This window comes from Protomyctophum parallelum (genome assembly GCF_964188405.1).
Source record: "Protomyctophum parallelum genome assembly, chromosome: 13".
Lineage (NCBI taxonomy): Eukaryota > Metazoa > Chordata > Actinopteri > Myctophiformes > Myctophidae > Protomyctophum > Protomyctophum parallelum.
The window spans coordinates 38,819,886-38,836,426 of NC_139708.1; the positions used below are offsets into that span (position 1 = coordinate 38,819,886).

A 16,541-nucleotide genomic window follows, 5' to 3' on the forward strand; every position below is an offset into this window, starting at 1 on the left:
TTTCCACTACGACTATTTGAAAACTTTAAGTTACAAATTGTAATAAAAGCCTATCTAGTGTAGGGGTCTTAACCGACATATGAAGCAGAGACTAGATTAAACGTTTGTGTCAACCTTCCTATACACACATAGTTGGAAAAGAAGAACAGAGCACTAGTGATCTGTCATTGTATTCACAACATCATTATTGAATGTAACTTTTCACAACATTTATATGTACAATGACTTGGAGCAATGGTTCTCAGACTGTGGGTCGGGACCCCAGATTATCTTAAAGGAGAATTCCATACTAAAAGGCTTTCTTACCTTTCTTTGTAGTTGTTACGTCCCCATCAAAGAGGTCCAGGTGTTATTTTGTGCAAAAGCTCCTTATTGGCTATTTCCCTACCATAAGCCCTACATTAATTGCATTGCATTGAATGGGATGTATGGGGTGTTGTGCTAATTCACTTATTTCCATCGAAATAAGTAGTAAACTGTGCCGCTTGGGTTATTATTTACATTATGAAGAGAGGATATATACAAAAAAATTATAATTTTGAGCGATGGAAATAAGCAAATTAGCACAACACCCCATACATCCCATTCAATTCAATGCAATTCATTTAGGGCTTATGGTAGGGGAAATAGCCAATAAGGAGCTTTTGCACAAAATAACACACCTCTTTGATGGGGACGTAACAACTACAAAGAAAGGTAAGAAAGCCTTTTAGTATGGAATTCTCCTTTAATGCAAACACCAATATTCTTTTCTACCCCGGAAACGGAAATGAAAGCCTGCAGTGCCGAGGCTACCTCAACCGTGAACAAACCAATATACAGGGTAGGCTATATGCACATTTACAAACGCAATTTAATGAGACATGTTTAATATAGATCAAATTAAATTAAACATAAGCTTACTGCGTCAAAAGTATAATCAACAGGCTATACCATACACATTTGTCATAAAACATTAGCCAAATGGTTTATATTGACTAAGAAAGAGGGACGCTCACGACAATGCCTTTCTGTTCTACTCTATCAACTCCATAAAATGATTACATCACAACAAGACAAATGATGCGTATGAATACAAGAGAACAATATAAATGTTATTGCTAACAACAACATAGGACACACAGCTAAAATAGCTGATCTACGAGCTCAACGCACGCTGAGAGAAAAACAAGATAAGGAAACTATGCTGGACTCATGACATGAGAGACGCAACAAAAGTATGATCTACTTGAGGTCACACAACTCAGCAGTGTCTCCAGGTGAAAGCCTAAATCCAGCATGGAGGTTGTGTGTGAACGTGGTGTGGACTGTGTGGAGGAGCGTCATGGTGTCGTCAGACACATTGTAGAAGGACAGAGTACCTGCACTGTGGTCCAGGTACACTCCTACTCTGAAGGACACAGGACCTGGGATGGGAGTATCAATGCCTCTGTGTCTGAAAGTATAACCTTCTGTGGTACATTGTAAAGACCATGATTTATCACTGTCTCCAAATACACATGTATCACCTTTTCTGCTGATATCTATATCTGAGACGGCTACAGAAACACTGCCAAATAACATTATTGTCCACTCTACCTCCAAGTAACAGCGCCCAGTCAGACCCTCTCTACTCAGAACCTGCAACACTCTGGGAGGATAATGTTGTTTGAGAGAGACTTTACTCCGCGTTACTTTTCTGTCCCCGTTAGACAGAGACAGTAGTCGTTGATGAGCTGTGTTTGGATCCAGTGTGATTGGACGTGAATATTGTAAGAACTCAGCTCTGGTCTTGGGTTCTGGTGGTGCAGACAGTAAAACATCCACTCTTTTCACTGTCTCTGAGACGTTTGTCCATTCCTCTGTAAGAATGTCCCTCATCTTAGACATGGCCACAGTCACATCTTCAAAGTATCTCAGAGGACGGACATTGCTGCTGACTGGGTGTGTAGATCCACTGATCGTTGAGAGGGATGAGGTGTAATGCTGTAGAAATTGGATGTGATCCTCTGTGAGTGAGAGCTGCTCCAGCTCAGCATGTCTCCTCCTCAGTTCAGTGACCTCCTGCTCCACATACCTCCTCAGTTCTTCAGCACGACTCACTTCACGTTTCTGCTGATCTCTGATCAGCTCCCTCACCTTAGATCGTCTTCTCTGCATGGAAGAGATGAGCTCAATGAAGATGGCGTCACTGTCACCCACTGCTCTGTCAGCACAGTGGTTGATGGACTCCACCTCCTGGTGAAGCACCTTCACGTCTTTCTCTCTCTCCTGGATTCTCTGCTGGATGTTCTGCTGACTCGTATCAAGCTCTTTCTGTCTTTCAGTCCGTTCTGCTTCAGCTGAGATCGTATCGTGACCTTTGTGTTCATCCATGGAGCACAGACAACAGATACACTGCTGATCAGTACGACAGAAAACCTTCTTCACCTCATCATGACGAGAGCAGATGTGCTCCTGAAGCTCACCAGAGGCTTTGACCAGCTTGTGTTTCTTAAAGGCAGGAGACTGATAGTGAGGCTGGAGGTGAGTGTCACAGTAAGAGACCAGACACTGAAGACAAGTCTTCACAGCTTTCAGTCTCCTCCCAGTGCAGACATCACAGGCCACATCTCCAGGTCCAGCGTAGAAGTGCTCAGGAGGTGCAGCTTGGAGTCCTGTTGATAAATTGATATATATATATATATATATATGAATCTGATAAAAAAAAACATTTAATTTCTATGTACTATATTTGATAAACTAATAGAGCACAGAAGTCCGACGTCAATATCGGTAGAGGGCGCAAATCCACAGATTCATGCACTTTTTATTTGCATTATAATCCCATAGGGGGATTTTAGATCGCCTCATATAAAAACTGTGTTTGAAAAACACAGTTTCACTCATAGGCCTATATGCATATGAATAATCAACTGACTAGTACAGCGGCTAACAGCCATATTGTGAGAGAACCTTTCACTCGGTGATACAAGCGTGAAATTTGGCATGAACAAATAAGTGGATTACAGATGTACACACGCACACAAAAATCGTGAAATATAGAAGATCATTGGAACGGTTGTTCGCTTGGTGATACAAGCGTGAAATTTGGCATGAACATGCCTCTGGGTCACCTCTTTAACTTTTTTAACCGAGCCATCCAAGAATCCAATATGGCGGTGCTATTTCATGATGGCCGCCACATCTAAATGTTAGCCTATGTCTACATTTATTACAAGTTTTAGGAAAAAAATCACCATTATAGATGGATAGATAGATAGTTTTTTTTAGTTTTCATACTGAAAATGGTAGCATGCTAATGCTAACTTAATGCTAACATGGTAGCATGCTAATGCTAACATAATAATGCTAACATGGTAATATGCTAGCATGCTAACATAGCATGCTAACATGATAATGCTAACATGCTAATGCTAACATGCTAGTGCCAACATGATAATGCCAATATGCTAATGCTAACATGCTAGTACTGACATGCTGCTAATGCTAACATGCTAATGCTAACATGCATCAACATCAGCATGTTAGCATGTTAGCATTAGCATGTTAACATTAACAGCATGTTAACACTAACATGCTAGCAGGTTAGCATGTTAAAATTAGCATGTTATCATTAGCATGTTAGCATTAGCAGCATGTCAGTACTAGCATGTTGCATGTTAGCATTAGCATGTTAGCATTAACAGCATGTTAACACTAACATGCTAGCAAGTTAGCATGTTAACATTAGCATGTTAGCATTAGCATGTTAGCATTAGCAGCATGTCAGTACTAGCATGTTAGCATGTTGCATGTTAGCATTAGCATGTTGGCATTATCATGTTAGCATGTTAGCACTAGCATGTTAGCATTATCATGTTAGCATGCTATGTTAGCATGCTAGCATATTACCATGTTAGCATTAGCATGCTACCATGTTAGCATTAAGTTAGCATTAACATGCTACCATTTTCAGTATGAAAACTAAAAATAATAACAAAAAAATAAAAAAAGAATAAAAAATATATATTAAAAAAAACTATCTATCTATCCATCTATAATGGTGAATTTTTTCCTAAAATTTGTAAGAAATGTAGACATAGGCTGACATTTAGATGTGGCGGCCATCTTGAAATAGCACCGCCATATTGGATTCTTGGATGGCTCGGTTAAAAAAGTTAAAGAGGTGACCCAGAGGCATGTTCATGCCAAATTTCATGCTTGTATCACCAAGTGAACAACCGTTCCAATGATCTTCTATATTTCACGATTTTTGTGTGCGTGTGTACATCTGTAATCCACGTAACCCGAGAACCGTTCGCCCCACCGACTTCAAATTCGACACACACGTTCCACACACCCACAGGGAGTGCAGTGCCTGGTCTCGAGTCGGCCGCACCCACGGTTGTCCAGAACCGCCACAAAAGGCCTTTTTTATTTGGCGGCCATCTTGAAAAATTCCAAAACGCCATTTTGGAATTTCCGTTGGCTCGGTTAAAAAAGATAAAGAGGTGACCCAGAGGCATGTTCATGCCAAATTTCACGCTTGTATCACAGAGTGAAAGATCGTTCCTATTATCTGCTGTACTATGACTGAGAGAAAACGCAATTGTTACTGCTACTGAATTAGTTACATTTTCACTAGAAACAGAATATCATATTCGCTAGAAACAGAATATCATATGAGTGACTGACTGTTGCAAACGATACAGAGACACCTCCCTGACAATAACGCAGAGAGAGCTTGTTTATTTTCGGACCACAACGCTTATATGAAACGATTTTAAGATGAACCCATGTTATTCTCCATAGAGGAATTACTTCCGTGAACCAGGGGAATCGAGGGGATGAGCGAGTTATGACAGGACTTCGGTGCTCTATAGGAGCCAGCATGACTCCGCTGCCTCGTAAATATAGTTTTTTGTCAACGTCTATCCGAGACATTGAGCTGTATTTACTGTATTTAGAGAACTCACCACCACCTCAGCCAACATGGTGTTTTTCTTCAGAACAGGTCTTGGGATGAAGCTGTGTCTGCATTGTGGACATGTGAACCTTCCTCTCTGATCGTCCTGGTTCCAGTATCCCTCGATACACCTCCTGCAGTAGCTGTGTCCACAGGGAACAGTCACTGGATCCTTCAGTAGATCCAGACAGATAGAACAACTCAACTGTTCCTGGTCCAGTTGAACTCCCTGCTGCGCCATTTCAGTACGTCTGACTGTATGACTGTCACACTGACTGACTGATAAGTTACGGTTGGCTTAATTTCCTCAGAGATCACATGTCATTATATGAGAGCTTCTTTCTGGTCGGTTCCTCAGAGGTGGAAGGAGGTAGGGCCCGCATACCAGCTTTAGGTAAAGACAATACACTGTCAGACTGGTTCCTCAGAGGTCACATGAGCTGAGGGATCCTTTCCAATTGGTTCATACAGACAAAACCACAATGAACCTTGTCCCTTGAATTATTGGGCTGATAAGAATAGGCGTACGTGGCAGGAATTTGCTGACTCAGGGTTCAAGGTCCGTCTATATTACCTTTTGTTGACCTATTTTTTTGTTGACTATATTATTTTGTTCTTCAATTAGGTTGAAAACCTTCGAAAAACAAGGAAACAAGGTTTTAACAACAATGCCAAACAATAAACATATCTTAAGTCGCTCTGGATTAAGAGCGTCTGCTAAATGCCTAAATTGTAAATTGGGTAGAGCTTCAGCTTGCTTGTTTGTTAGTTGTTTGAGTGTCACCACCACCACCAGCCTTTAACAGGTGTTCAATCAGCCAAATGAGCACCAGCAGCACATCTTGCAGCTGATGCACTCTGGGAGATGTAGTTGTCTGAGGTCTGAGGTGTCTTGTAGAAGATCCATTATCCATTCACGAGTTTTAACTCAACAGTGCTAGAGCTCCCCCTGCCCTTTTGGTAATGTGTCCTTTACAGTGTACAGTATGTGGACCATGGTGACATTGATCAATTCTTGATAAAAAGCTTCTAATATATTATTTAGGCCCCAAAATCTACGTATAAATTTCACACTAAGGCAACCGGCCGGTTCCACGCGCTGCACAAGGTTCCCTTGTTTTCACTTGAGCACCTGCCCCTCTAAATGTCTGTGCACGCCACTGTATTTCCGTATATAATGCCTAATTAAAAGGCACAATAAATCATTGTCTTGTAACTAATCAACTGGGGAAGTTTCAAGGTGATAACTAATAATTCAATTTGTACCTATTCACCTATCATACCTTAGATGAAAATAACAAAATGTGTGATAAATATGAAAAAGCTACTCCTGTGGAAGGGTTATCGTATATTAATTTACTTATATTGATCCTATAAACAATTTAATATAGGCATGTTTTGCCCACTTAATTCATAATTAACGTTCTAATTGTGGAGCTCTGGCTCATGGACTAAGAACCGGGCCGGTCCAACCCTGGTGCAAAATGAAAGGGGCCTGTGTGTACTGTCTTTATGACATCCGCTGTAAAATTAATCGTCCAGTTTGGGACATAAATAAACTTGATCTTTAACCTATAAAACTGTTAAAAACTTTCCATACAGTCCTTTCCATAGCCGGCTTGGTTAAATATTGATTGCTTTATATTAAAGCGCAAATAACATGCATTTTAAAACTGCTTTTAATATCTAATAATCATATTGTCTATGTCCCTCAAAGTTATTTCTAATGGTTTGAGCCTCAATCACCACTCTGATATAACCAGGCCTTGTCAATTCTTTCTGGACTTTGAAAGCAGTTTTAGCTGCAGTACCACACTGTCCTGAGGTGGAGAGGGTGCTGATATGCAGATTATTTAATATTTGAGTCATTATAATACTCATGCTAGATAACACCAGGCTTGTTTCCATTCCATGCCAGCTTGGAAAATCAACAATGGTGGACATTGTAAACAAAGTGGAAATGCAAATTTGCAACTGAAGACTGAAGAAAAGGAGGAATTATACAAAGTAGGGTGACATTGATGACATCACGATGAGGCCAAAATCAGTCGAGATGTTTCTGAGAGCAATTTCCATTAAAACACCCATATGACATGAATGCCTGATTGTTCAAAATTGGTTATTTGTGGGGATAGAAAACACACATGGGAGCCCCAAAAACACAAAAGAAATTGAAAAAGTTGAATCTTATGTTATAGGTCCTTTAACTCTATTTTTGTCTTACTTTATTAGTGACTCGTTTTACTTTTATTGACTATTTCACTACTTATGATTATATTATTGACTTGTTTAACTTTTATTGTTATTAAAGCACTTTCAGTAGTTTTTGGCAGCACATTTAGATTTTAGTTAGTCTCTTGAATAGTGTTCATTTAGTTTCAGTCACATTTTAGTCACCTGGAATGTTTTAGTGTTAGTCTAGTTTTAGTGGACTAAATAACATAGGATTTTAGTCGACTAAACCTTCAGTTGATTTAGTCGACAAAAAAATATTTTGTCGGGCCTTGATGCCGTCGTAATGACTGTTTTTACATTTGCTGAAAATAGCCGATCTACAAGCTCACAACGCGTCGCGTTGTGAGCTTCTAGATCGGCTATTTTCAGGATGCAAAATGACTTATACTGGATCTCTTGTCCACGAGTCCCTTCCTAACATTTTAGTCTAGTTTTTATTTGTTGATGAAATTGTCATAGTCATAATTGTCATAATTATGTAGTCATAGTTTTAGTCATCATAGCTTAGTTTTCATTTAGTTTCCATTTAGTTTACATCCGCGAACAAAGGTATTCGACGAAAAAAAATCGTCTTAGTTTTAGTCGACGAAAACAACACTGTTCAGTAGCAGGGGTCTCCCCCTCTCTCTAGCTCCTTTCATACTGTGTTCCAGTAGCTTTTCTTTCTGCTTATTTCTTGGAGCCAGATGACAAAAATACGACTAAAACTAAATGAAAGTTAACTTTATTCAAAACACTATGACTAAAACTGAATCAAACTTGTCTGTCAAAATGAACACTGGACCATATGAACACACACTGCAGCTCACCTCCCCATGGTTGAACTCCAGGGATTTCTGTCAGAACTCACCCTCTGGTTGAACTTCAGGGCATTCTGTCAGAACTTACCCTCTGGTTGAACCCCAGGGCCTTTCTGACAGAACACTCACCCTCTGGTTGAACCCCAGGGCCTTTCTGTCAGAACTCACCCTCTGGCCCAGGCCGTAGCGTAACGGTCTGGGCACCGGACTGGTAATCCAGTCGCAGTGTGCCGCGGGTTCGACTCCCGGACCCGACACGGCCTTTACTGCATGTCATCCCCCCATCTCTCTCCCATTTCCTGTCAGCCTATACTGTCTGTCCCTTCAAAAATCAATGAAAGGCGTAAGCCGCAAAAAAATATCTTAAAAAAAAAAAAAAAAAAACTCACCCTCTGGTTGAACCCCAGGGCCTTCTGTCAAAACACTCACCCTCTGGTTGAACCCCAGGGCCTTTCTGTCAGAACTCACCCTCTGGTTGAACCCCAGGGCCTTCTGTCAAAACACTCACCCTCTGGTTGAACCCCAGGGCCTTTCTGTCAGAACACTCACCCTCTGGTTGAACTCCAGGGCCTTTCTGTAAGAACACTCACCCTCTGGTTGAACTCCAGGGCCTTTCTGACAGAACACTCACCCTCTGGTTGAACTCCAGGGCCTTTCTGACAGAACACTCACCCTCTGGTTGAACCCCAGGGCCTTTCTGACAGAACACTCACCCTCTGGTTGAACCCCAGGGCCTTTCTGTCAGAACACTCACCCTCTGGTTGAACTCCAGGGCCTTTCTGTCAGAACTCACCCTCTGGTTGAACCCCAGGGCCTTTCTGACAGAACACTCACCCTCTGGTTGAACTCCAGGGCCTTTCTGACAGAACACTCACCCTCTGGTTGAACTCCAGGGCCTTTCTGACAGAACACTCACACTCTGGTTGAACCCCAGGGCCTTTCTGACAGAACACTCACCCTCTGGTTGAACCCCAGGGCCTTTCTGTCAGAACACTCACCCTCTGGTTGAACTCCAGGGCCTTTCTGTCAGAACTCACCCTCTGGTTGAACCCCAGGGCCTTTCTGACAGAACACTCACCCTCTGGTTGAACTCCAGGGCCTTTCTGACAGAACACTCACCCTCTGGTTGAACTCCAGGGCCTTTCTGTCAGAACACTCACCCTCTGGTTGAACTCCAGGGCCTTTCTGTCAGAACACTCACCCTCTGGTTGAACTCCAGGGCCTTTCTGTCAGAACACTCACCCTCTGGTTGAACTCCAGGGCCTTTCTGACAGAACACTCACCCTCTGGTTGAACTCCAGGGCCTTTCTGTCAGAACTCACCCTCTGGTTGAACCCCAGGGCCTTTCTGACAGAACACTCACCCTCTGGTTGAACTCCAGGGCCTTCTGCGCGCGGCTCTCCCTGATGGGGTCCGTGCTCTGGGACAGCACCCTCATGCTGCTGCTGAGGCGCTTGGGCCGCCGCGCCGCCATGCTGAGCACGCCCAGGCGCAGCGGGCGGCCCTGCGCCGCCTTGATCATGGCGGCGGCCGCGTCGTGCTGCTTGACGGGGACGCCGTTGACCTCCATCACGTAGTCGCCGGCCCGGAGGCCCTGGCGGCCCGCGGGGCCGTTGGGCATGCAGTCCTCCACCATCAGGGGGCTGTCGCCCACGATGGTGAAGCCGAAGCGGCCGTCGGGCCCCGGGTTGATGTTGGTCTGTGAGGAGGAGGAGGAGGTGGTGGAGGAGGAGGAGGAGGAGGTGGAGGAGGAGGAGGATGAGGAGGGGGTGGAGGAGGAGGAGGAGGAGGAGGAGGAGGAGGAGGAGGTGGAGGAGGAGGTGGAGGTGGAGGAGGAGGAGGAGGAGGAGGTGGAGGAGGAGGAGGAGGAGGTGGTGGAGGAGGAGGAGGAGGAGGTGGAGGAGGAGGAGGAGGAGGTGGAGGAGGAGGAGGAGGAGGAGGAGGTGGAGGAGGAGGAGGAGGAGGAGGAGGAGGAGGAGGAGGAGGTGGAGGAGGAGGAGGAGGAGGAGGAGGAGGAGGTGGAGGAGGAGGAGGAGGTGGAGGTGGAGGAGGAGGAGGAGGAGGTGGAAAAGATTAAAGCTCGTTCTTACATGATATACTTTGACTGTTTTTCTTCATCGTCAAATTGTATAGGGGGACTGTAGGTTTCCCAAACATTGGGTTGACGAGACCCATTTTGATATTTGGGTCACGGACGCAATCCTATTTTATTTTTCCTACATTTAAAATATATACTGTATGTTTCAAAAGATGTCTTATTAAAGTGAGCGTGTATACTGGCCCCTGGAGCTGGGGTTCATGCTAACAGCTAGCGGTAGAGATAGTGTTTAAAAAATAAAAATAATTAAGAATTGGTGAAAATAGCCGGTCTACAAGCTCACAACATGGCGCGAAGCAGCACGTTGTACATCTATTTCCACTAGTTTTGGTCCCGTGCAAAAGTCTATAGAGGGTATGCGCATGCTTAAAGTGAATGGCACATCGACCGGCAAATCGAGTGGCAAAGCAACATGCAAAGTGAGTTTGACATTGTTTAACGTTGTTTAATGCAATCAAATTCCTACATGGCTGTGAAGTTGGGAAGCACATCGGAAACGTGGAAATCCTTCTTTTGTCATATTATTTATGTCATATTATTTATTATGAGACCCCGGGAAAGACCAAGGCGCAGTTGGAGGAAACACAATCGACTCACTCACTGGCCTTGGAACGTCTCGGGATCCCCCCAGGAGGAAGTCACTATAATGTTGCTCTGGAGAGGGAAGTCTGGAACAACTCTGGTGGAGCTGTTGCCCCCACGACCCGACTACAGATAAGCGGTTGAAGATGGATGGATGGATGTCAAAGCCAGGTCTAAGCCAGGTCAAATAATAAAAATGTTGGTGATGTATGAAACCCATTTAGGCCTGACGTTGAAATAAAGAAAAATCATTCTTCGACAGTTTTATGAAATACCTATGTTTCTACGTCAGTGGTGGTCAATATGTCATGTCAAGGACCCCAAAAATGATATATAATTGGCCACCGACCCCCATCTGAAAATATATTATTCCAGGAACCCCTCAGAAGCAAGAATTTGAGTTAAAAATGTTCGCTCTGAAATAATATATATTCAAAGATTTGCGCCACATTTTTACAATAAAACAATAATAATAAAGAAACGCTGTTTTGACCAAAATGCCATCTGGGACAAGGAATAGGAGATACAGCAATATTACACGAGAGGGTGTGGGTTAACGTGATTATTATTCTTCAGGAATGAAGAAGATCCTAAGGGATCGAAACGTTGAATCAAATAAACCAGTGGAGCTGAGTTTTTCATACCAGTGTTGCAGACTCTATTTTTTCTATTGTACTGCCTTTTGTCTAGCACCTGGGCTAGAGTGGAGGTGCATGCTCTATTTCCTTTGTTAACGTGATTATTGCCACGACAAGGATGCGGTCAGGAACGAGACGGAGTTGAGTTCCGCAAGCATCACTGAAGTGGCAATAATCACGTTAACCCACACCCTCGAGTGTAATATTGCAATTCTACCACTATGAAAATCGCTGAAAGAATATATATTTTTTAATGACAGATGCAGTCACTACGACCACAAATGTCCCAATAAAATAGCTAGCCTAGCCACCGAGTTTGCTAGCGCTCTGGGAGAACAGAGCGGCTGAATTATTTGTTTTGATTAGGTGGTGAACAGTGCTGGTTTAAATTAACCACCGGCTAGAAGGCTGTTTCAACCAATCAGATTGCTTCCTCGAAACGACCTGTGGTAGAATTGCCATTAATCAACGGCAATGGCGTTAAGCGTTCAAATTAGGCTTCAATTGGCATTAATCAACGGCAATGGCGCTGAAAGTATTAAAACACCAAGAATGGGTCAGTCAATCAATGGAGCGGACCTATACCTGCTCAATGCGAGACACCACTCCGATGCTGGGCGGCACCGTCTTGAGCGTCTGGGCGAGGGCGATGAGGGCGGGCGTGCTGAGGTTGGTGACGTCCTGGCCCTCGATGTCCACCACCTGGTCTCCGGGCTGCAGGCCCGCCAGGTAGGCACTGCTGCCCTCCACCACCGTGAGGATGTAGCTGGGCCCCGCGCCGCCCAGCCGGAAACCAAACTCCTCCGGCCAGTTCTGGTTGGTGGCGGGCAGGCCCAGGTCTGGAAGGAGAGAGGGAGAGAGAGAGACAGAGAGACAGAGAGAGAGAGAGAGAGAGAGAGAGAGAGAGAGAGAGAGATGTTGAGATATCCTCCTGAGAAACGGATGGAGGAAGTCACTATAATGGCCAGTCTACAAGCTCACAACGTGTCAATGTAGATTGGCTAGTTGAACTATTCAAACGTGTTTTTCAAAATAGTAAAAATGGTAAAAAAAAAAAAAGGCAAAGAAGTTTAGGGATAAGGGGTTTAGCGGTGACGAAAATGGAGCTCTTTCCTCTGCAGAGGACTTTTAGTTTATATTCTCATGGACATCCAGGGCTTTTCATTGATAGCCTCGCAGTGGCCAGACGCAAATCTGCCAGTGCAAAAAAAGAAAAAAATGTTTTGCCCTCGGTGAATTACGCAGTGTGATATTAGTATATGGCCAAGCTATAGGCTACTCCATTGATACCATGTGTGTGGAGCTGAATGACAACATCCAGGCTCTTCTCAAAACATCTTTATTGTATTTAACCTTTAATTAACCTTTAATTTAAGTAAAAACACATTGTCACGATACACCTCAAAGTACCTATGAAATAAATACAACAATTCACCACAGTGCTTAATCTTTTAGTAGCAGGGCAAAATGCACGATGTACAAAATATAAACGGAAATAATGAATATAATAGGCATGAACATAGAGCGAGTGTACATATCCAAACATGTGCAGGTGTTGGACCGTACATCTAAGATGATCCTTTTGAAACTTCTCAAGGGAACTTTCAAAGCCAATGCTAGTCTGGACTGTAAATCATTCCACGACCACCAGGGGGCCAAAGAAGGCCAGACATTTTCTTTTTTTTACCCCCCTCGGATTTGAATGCTGGTACTTCACACCGTATAGCCAAGCATTTGACGTGAGGTTTAGACCACTTTGTCGAATTTGGAGGGAATGTAAGAAGGCGGATCACCAAGAATGGCTTTCTAAATGAAAATATGCCAATGTTGCAGCCTACGAGATGTCAATGAGAACCAACCGACTGCAGCATACAACGTGCAGTGATGTGTTCTGCAATCTGACCTCAGGAGGTCAGTATGTTTTCATTACAGAAGTGAACAATAATAATAATAATAATAATTGTCTTTATTGTACCCTTCAGGGATATTCATCTTCACAGTCTGTTCCAACAGAAAAACACAACCATTATACAGGCGTTGACACTAAAGCGCTATTCCTAGTCTGATTTATCGGTGGTGAGGTGACCACCGCAACTGCAACATGACGTCACGGAGCCGCGGTGAAGAGCAAACCACCGCTGTCCCCAGCCCTTCTTCTCTCTGTTTTTACTCACCACTACTCCATGTTATTACAGCCGGTCCGATGGTCACCTCACCACCGAAAATCCAGACTATGAATAGGCCTTAAGGGTTGGCCCACCTGCCCCTGGCAGGCAAATAAAACAGGTTTGCTTTCGGGTTGCCCCGACTGCATGGTCAACTGCTCGTTTGAGAGTGGACGCAACAGTCTATAAACACAACACGAGATATCTGTCTAAACACCTTTTCCTATAATGTACTGTTTTCAGTCATTTTCATAGCTATGTATAGCATTTAGAAGACATTCTTTTATCGCACAGCCCCAGAAAGTACAAAAATAAGTATTACATTGAACAGTAATTAAAATGTTACCCATTATTTTATAATGGACAATTTACTTTTCATGGGCAGGACCTGTGGGCGAGTAGATCATGAATTACCCGATGAGCAAGTGTATCTGAGACCTTGTGTCAACCCCTGATATATCACAGAACATCTCACACAACAACACAACACCAAGACAACACATCATTCGTTTAATGCCACAATGGCTGAAGGCAAATGTAAGGGCATTGCCTTCTTATCAAGAGGTCCATTTGACAGCACAACACCACAAACAATGAACTAAGATGAATTAAAATATTATAAAATAAACCAGTAAGACGCTTGAGATCGCATGCACTGGCCATATATGGAGGGTATCTTGAGTGTACAGGGTGTGATGAGGTCAGATCAAGATATGGAATGTCGGAACAGGTCAGCTCCATCTATGGAGATTTAAAATGAAGTGTATGAGTTGTGCGACCTCTCCTACTTCTCTGTTCTTATTGTATATGACGCAAATGTAGGGTGCTAATAAGTATCAATGTAATTCAGGGGTGCCATAGATTTAAAGAAAATGTTATTTACAAGGGTGACCTTAGACAAGAACCTTTGACAACCAGTCATATGTATATGGGTAACTTAAAGGTATATTCAGTGATTTCACTTAATTCAAATATCACTTATTTTTTTGTTTTGTTGTGATAATCCTCCCTACTATAGAGTGTGCTGGCCATATAAGGAGTTCCTCCCTGTCCCCAGTTAACCCCTGGGGGTCAAAAAACCTTAGGTTTCGTTTTTGACTCTCTATCCTGATTGGACGAAAGGCTGGGTCCCACAGCCAAAAACGAAACCTAAGGTTTTTTGAGTGAAATCACTGAATATACCTTTAACGTTTTTTTTTTTTTAAACAAAAGGTTTAGTCTGTTCCAAGCTTAAAGGACAACTTTAGTTTTTTTTCAACCAAGGTTCATGTTTAGGTTATTATTAGAGAAAGTAAAAGGTGAGGGTTAAACTTTTTTTCATTTGCTGCTTTCTTTCGTTTTAGCGATTTTAGCAATTTTTTGCAGGGGGGCTAAATATGTTTTATTATTTACTATAGTCCTACTAGACCCCAGGAAATGACATTACATTACACAAAAGATCACAGGAATGTGAAGGCGGGGGTGACACATTGACATGTTTGAGCCTACAACACAGTATGGCTTCCCCCCAGTAGGCCTCCTTCACATTCAGTGGATCCTGCATGACATATTTTGTGGCCAGCTATAATTTCCTGGGGTCTAGTAGGACTAGTAAATAATAAATAAATATATATATTTATATAAAATACATATTTAGCCCGAATGCCCCCGCCCCCCCCCCCCTGTCAAAAATAGCTAAAATCGCTAAAACGAAAGAAAGCAGCAAATGAAAACATAATAACCCTCATCTTTTACTGTCTCTAATAACGACCTAAAAGATGAACCTTGGTTGAAAAAAACTAAAGTTGTCCTTTAAAACCCTCTAACACCCGCATTAATTTCTACTTGCAAAAAATAGATTTCAACCTTACTACTACTTTGTACTACTAGGACTGAGACAAAAAAAATATGTTAAAAAAAATAAAAAAATAAAGTTTGATGAAAAATGTATAATAATTATATAATAATAATATAATAAATTAATTATTTACATTTTGGGGATATCTTTCACAATAATGAATAAAACATGTTCTAGACATTCTAATGATCACAAAAAAACATATATAACAATTATTTTACCTACTTTTATTAGGGTAAAGGTCAAAAGTCTTAGGTTAAAAAATGTTCAAAATTGCACAGAGTCCAGAAATTTTTTATTTGTGTGAATTTCAGCCTCTGTGGGGGGTATTTATATGCAAATATCATGACCAATGGCATTGAAATGGAATTGCAATTAACATCACTGATGACGTTTAGGTGAAAAAAGAACAGAAAAAAAAGAAAATAATTTAGTAATTAAATTGTTGCTAAAAAGCAACGCTGGGTCTTAGAGGGTTAAGACTGATACGTTTTGCTAAAACAAAGACAGCGTGTCCCTATCCTCCTATACTGTACCTAATACTGAGTGACCGATGAAGTACAGAATAATAATAATAATAATAATAATAAGTACAGAATAAGCACATCTTGTTCAACACTAATACAATTTAGGACTTTAACAGGACATTTATTTCTTGGCGGATTGTTCGTAAGCTGCCAGATTTTGCGAGAGAAGCAAGCAACCTGCGTTTTATGAAAACAAGCCCAAAAGAAGTGACCTAGACAAAGAGCACTTTAAACCTATACTATAGCCTATCGGTCGGTTATTTTCAAATAGCAATTTCAAAACAATCTTGAAAATAATGTGGAATTATTTTTGAAACATTTTAAAAACACACAAATCGTGTATGGGCGCAAAATACTTCCAGGTGGTGTTCATCGGACAATTACATGTTCATTTAGGGGTCCTTGACATGAAAACGGTTCAAACAACATTCAGGACGCAAATGAGCACCAACTACACTTTAAAAACAAGACCAACAACCGAAAAAACAATAACCACAAATATTTAACAAGAGACTTTACAGAAACACAAGACCAAAGTTGCTTTTAATAAGCAGACATGGCAACAATGTGTACTGGTTGAAGAGTGCAGTAGAATGACCCCATCATTCTTCAAACATGAATGCTCAGTGACAGGTCCTGTCTAGTGGGGGGAGACATTGTCAAACATTACCATCAGCAGACCTTAATAATGTGTGTGTAAGTAAAAAACTATATTTCAACCATTGCTACTGT

The 16,541-nt window shown here is 42.2% G+C and overlaps 2 protein-coding genes across 2 annotated transcripts in view; both read right to left on the bottom strand.

Annotated features, from left to right (window-relative positions):
• Positions 1-16,541, bottom strand: part of grid2ipa (glutamate receptor, ionotropic, delta 2 (Grid2) interacting protein, a) — a gene marked incomplete at both ends in the record, with an annotated part of 138,565 nt that overhangs the window by 105,914 nt on the left and 16,110 nt on the right. Inside the window, 2 exon segments of the mRNA XM_083779093.1 lie at positions 9,326-9,661; positions 11,866-12,119. Coding sequence (XP_083635219.1) covers positions 9,326-9,661; positions 11,866-12,119 — 590 coding nt within the window.
• Positions 1,225-5,169, bottom strand: LOC310869569 (tripartite motif-containing protein 16-like; the record flags this gene model as incomplete). Its single annotated transcript, XM_083780381.1, has 2 exons — positions 4,934-5,169; positions 1,225-2,636 (listed from the first exon to the last, which is right to left on the bottom strand). Exons 1-2 carry the CDS (start codon positions 5,166-5,168, stop codon positions 1,225-1,227), a joined length of 1,647 nt encoding a protein of 548 aa, XP_083636507.1. The 5' UTR covers position 5,169.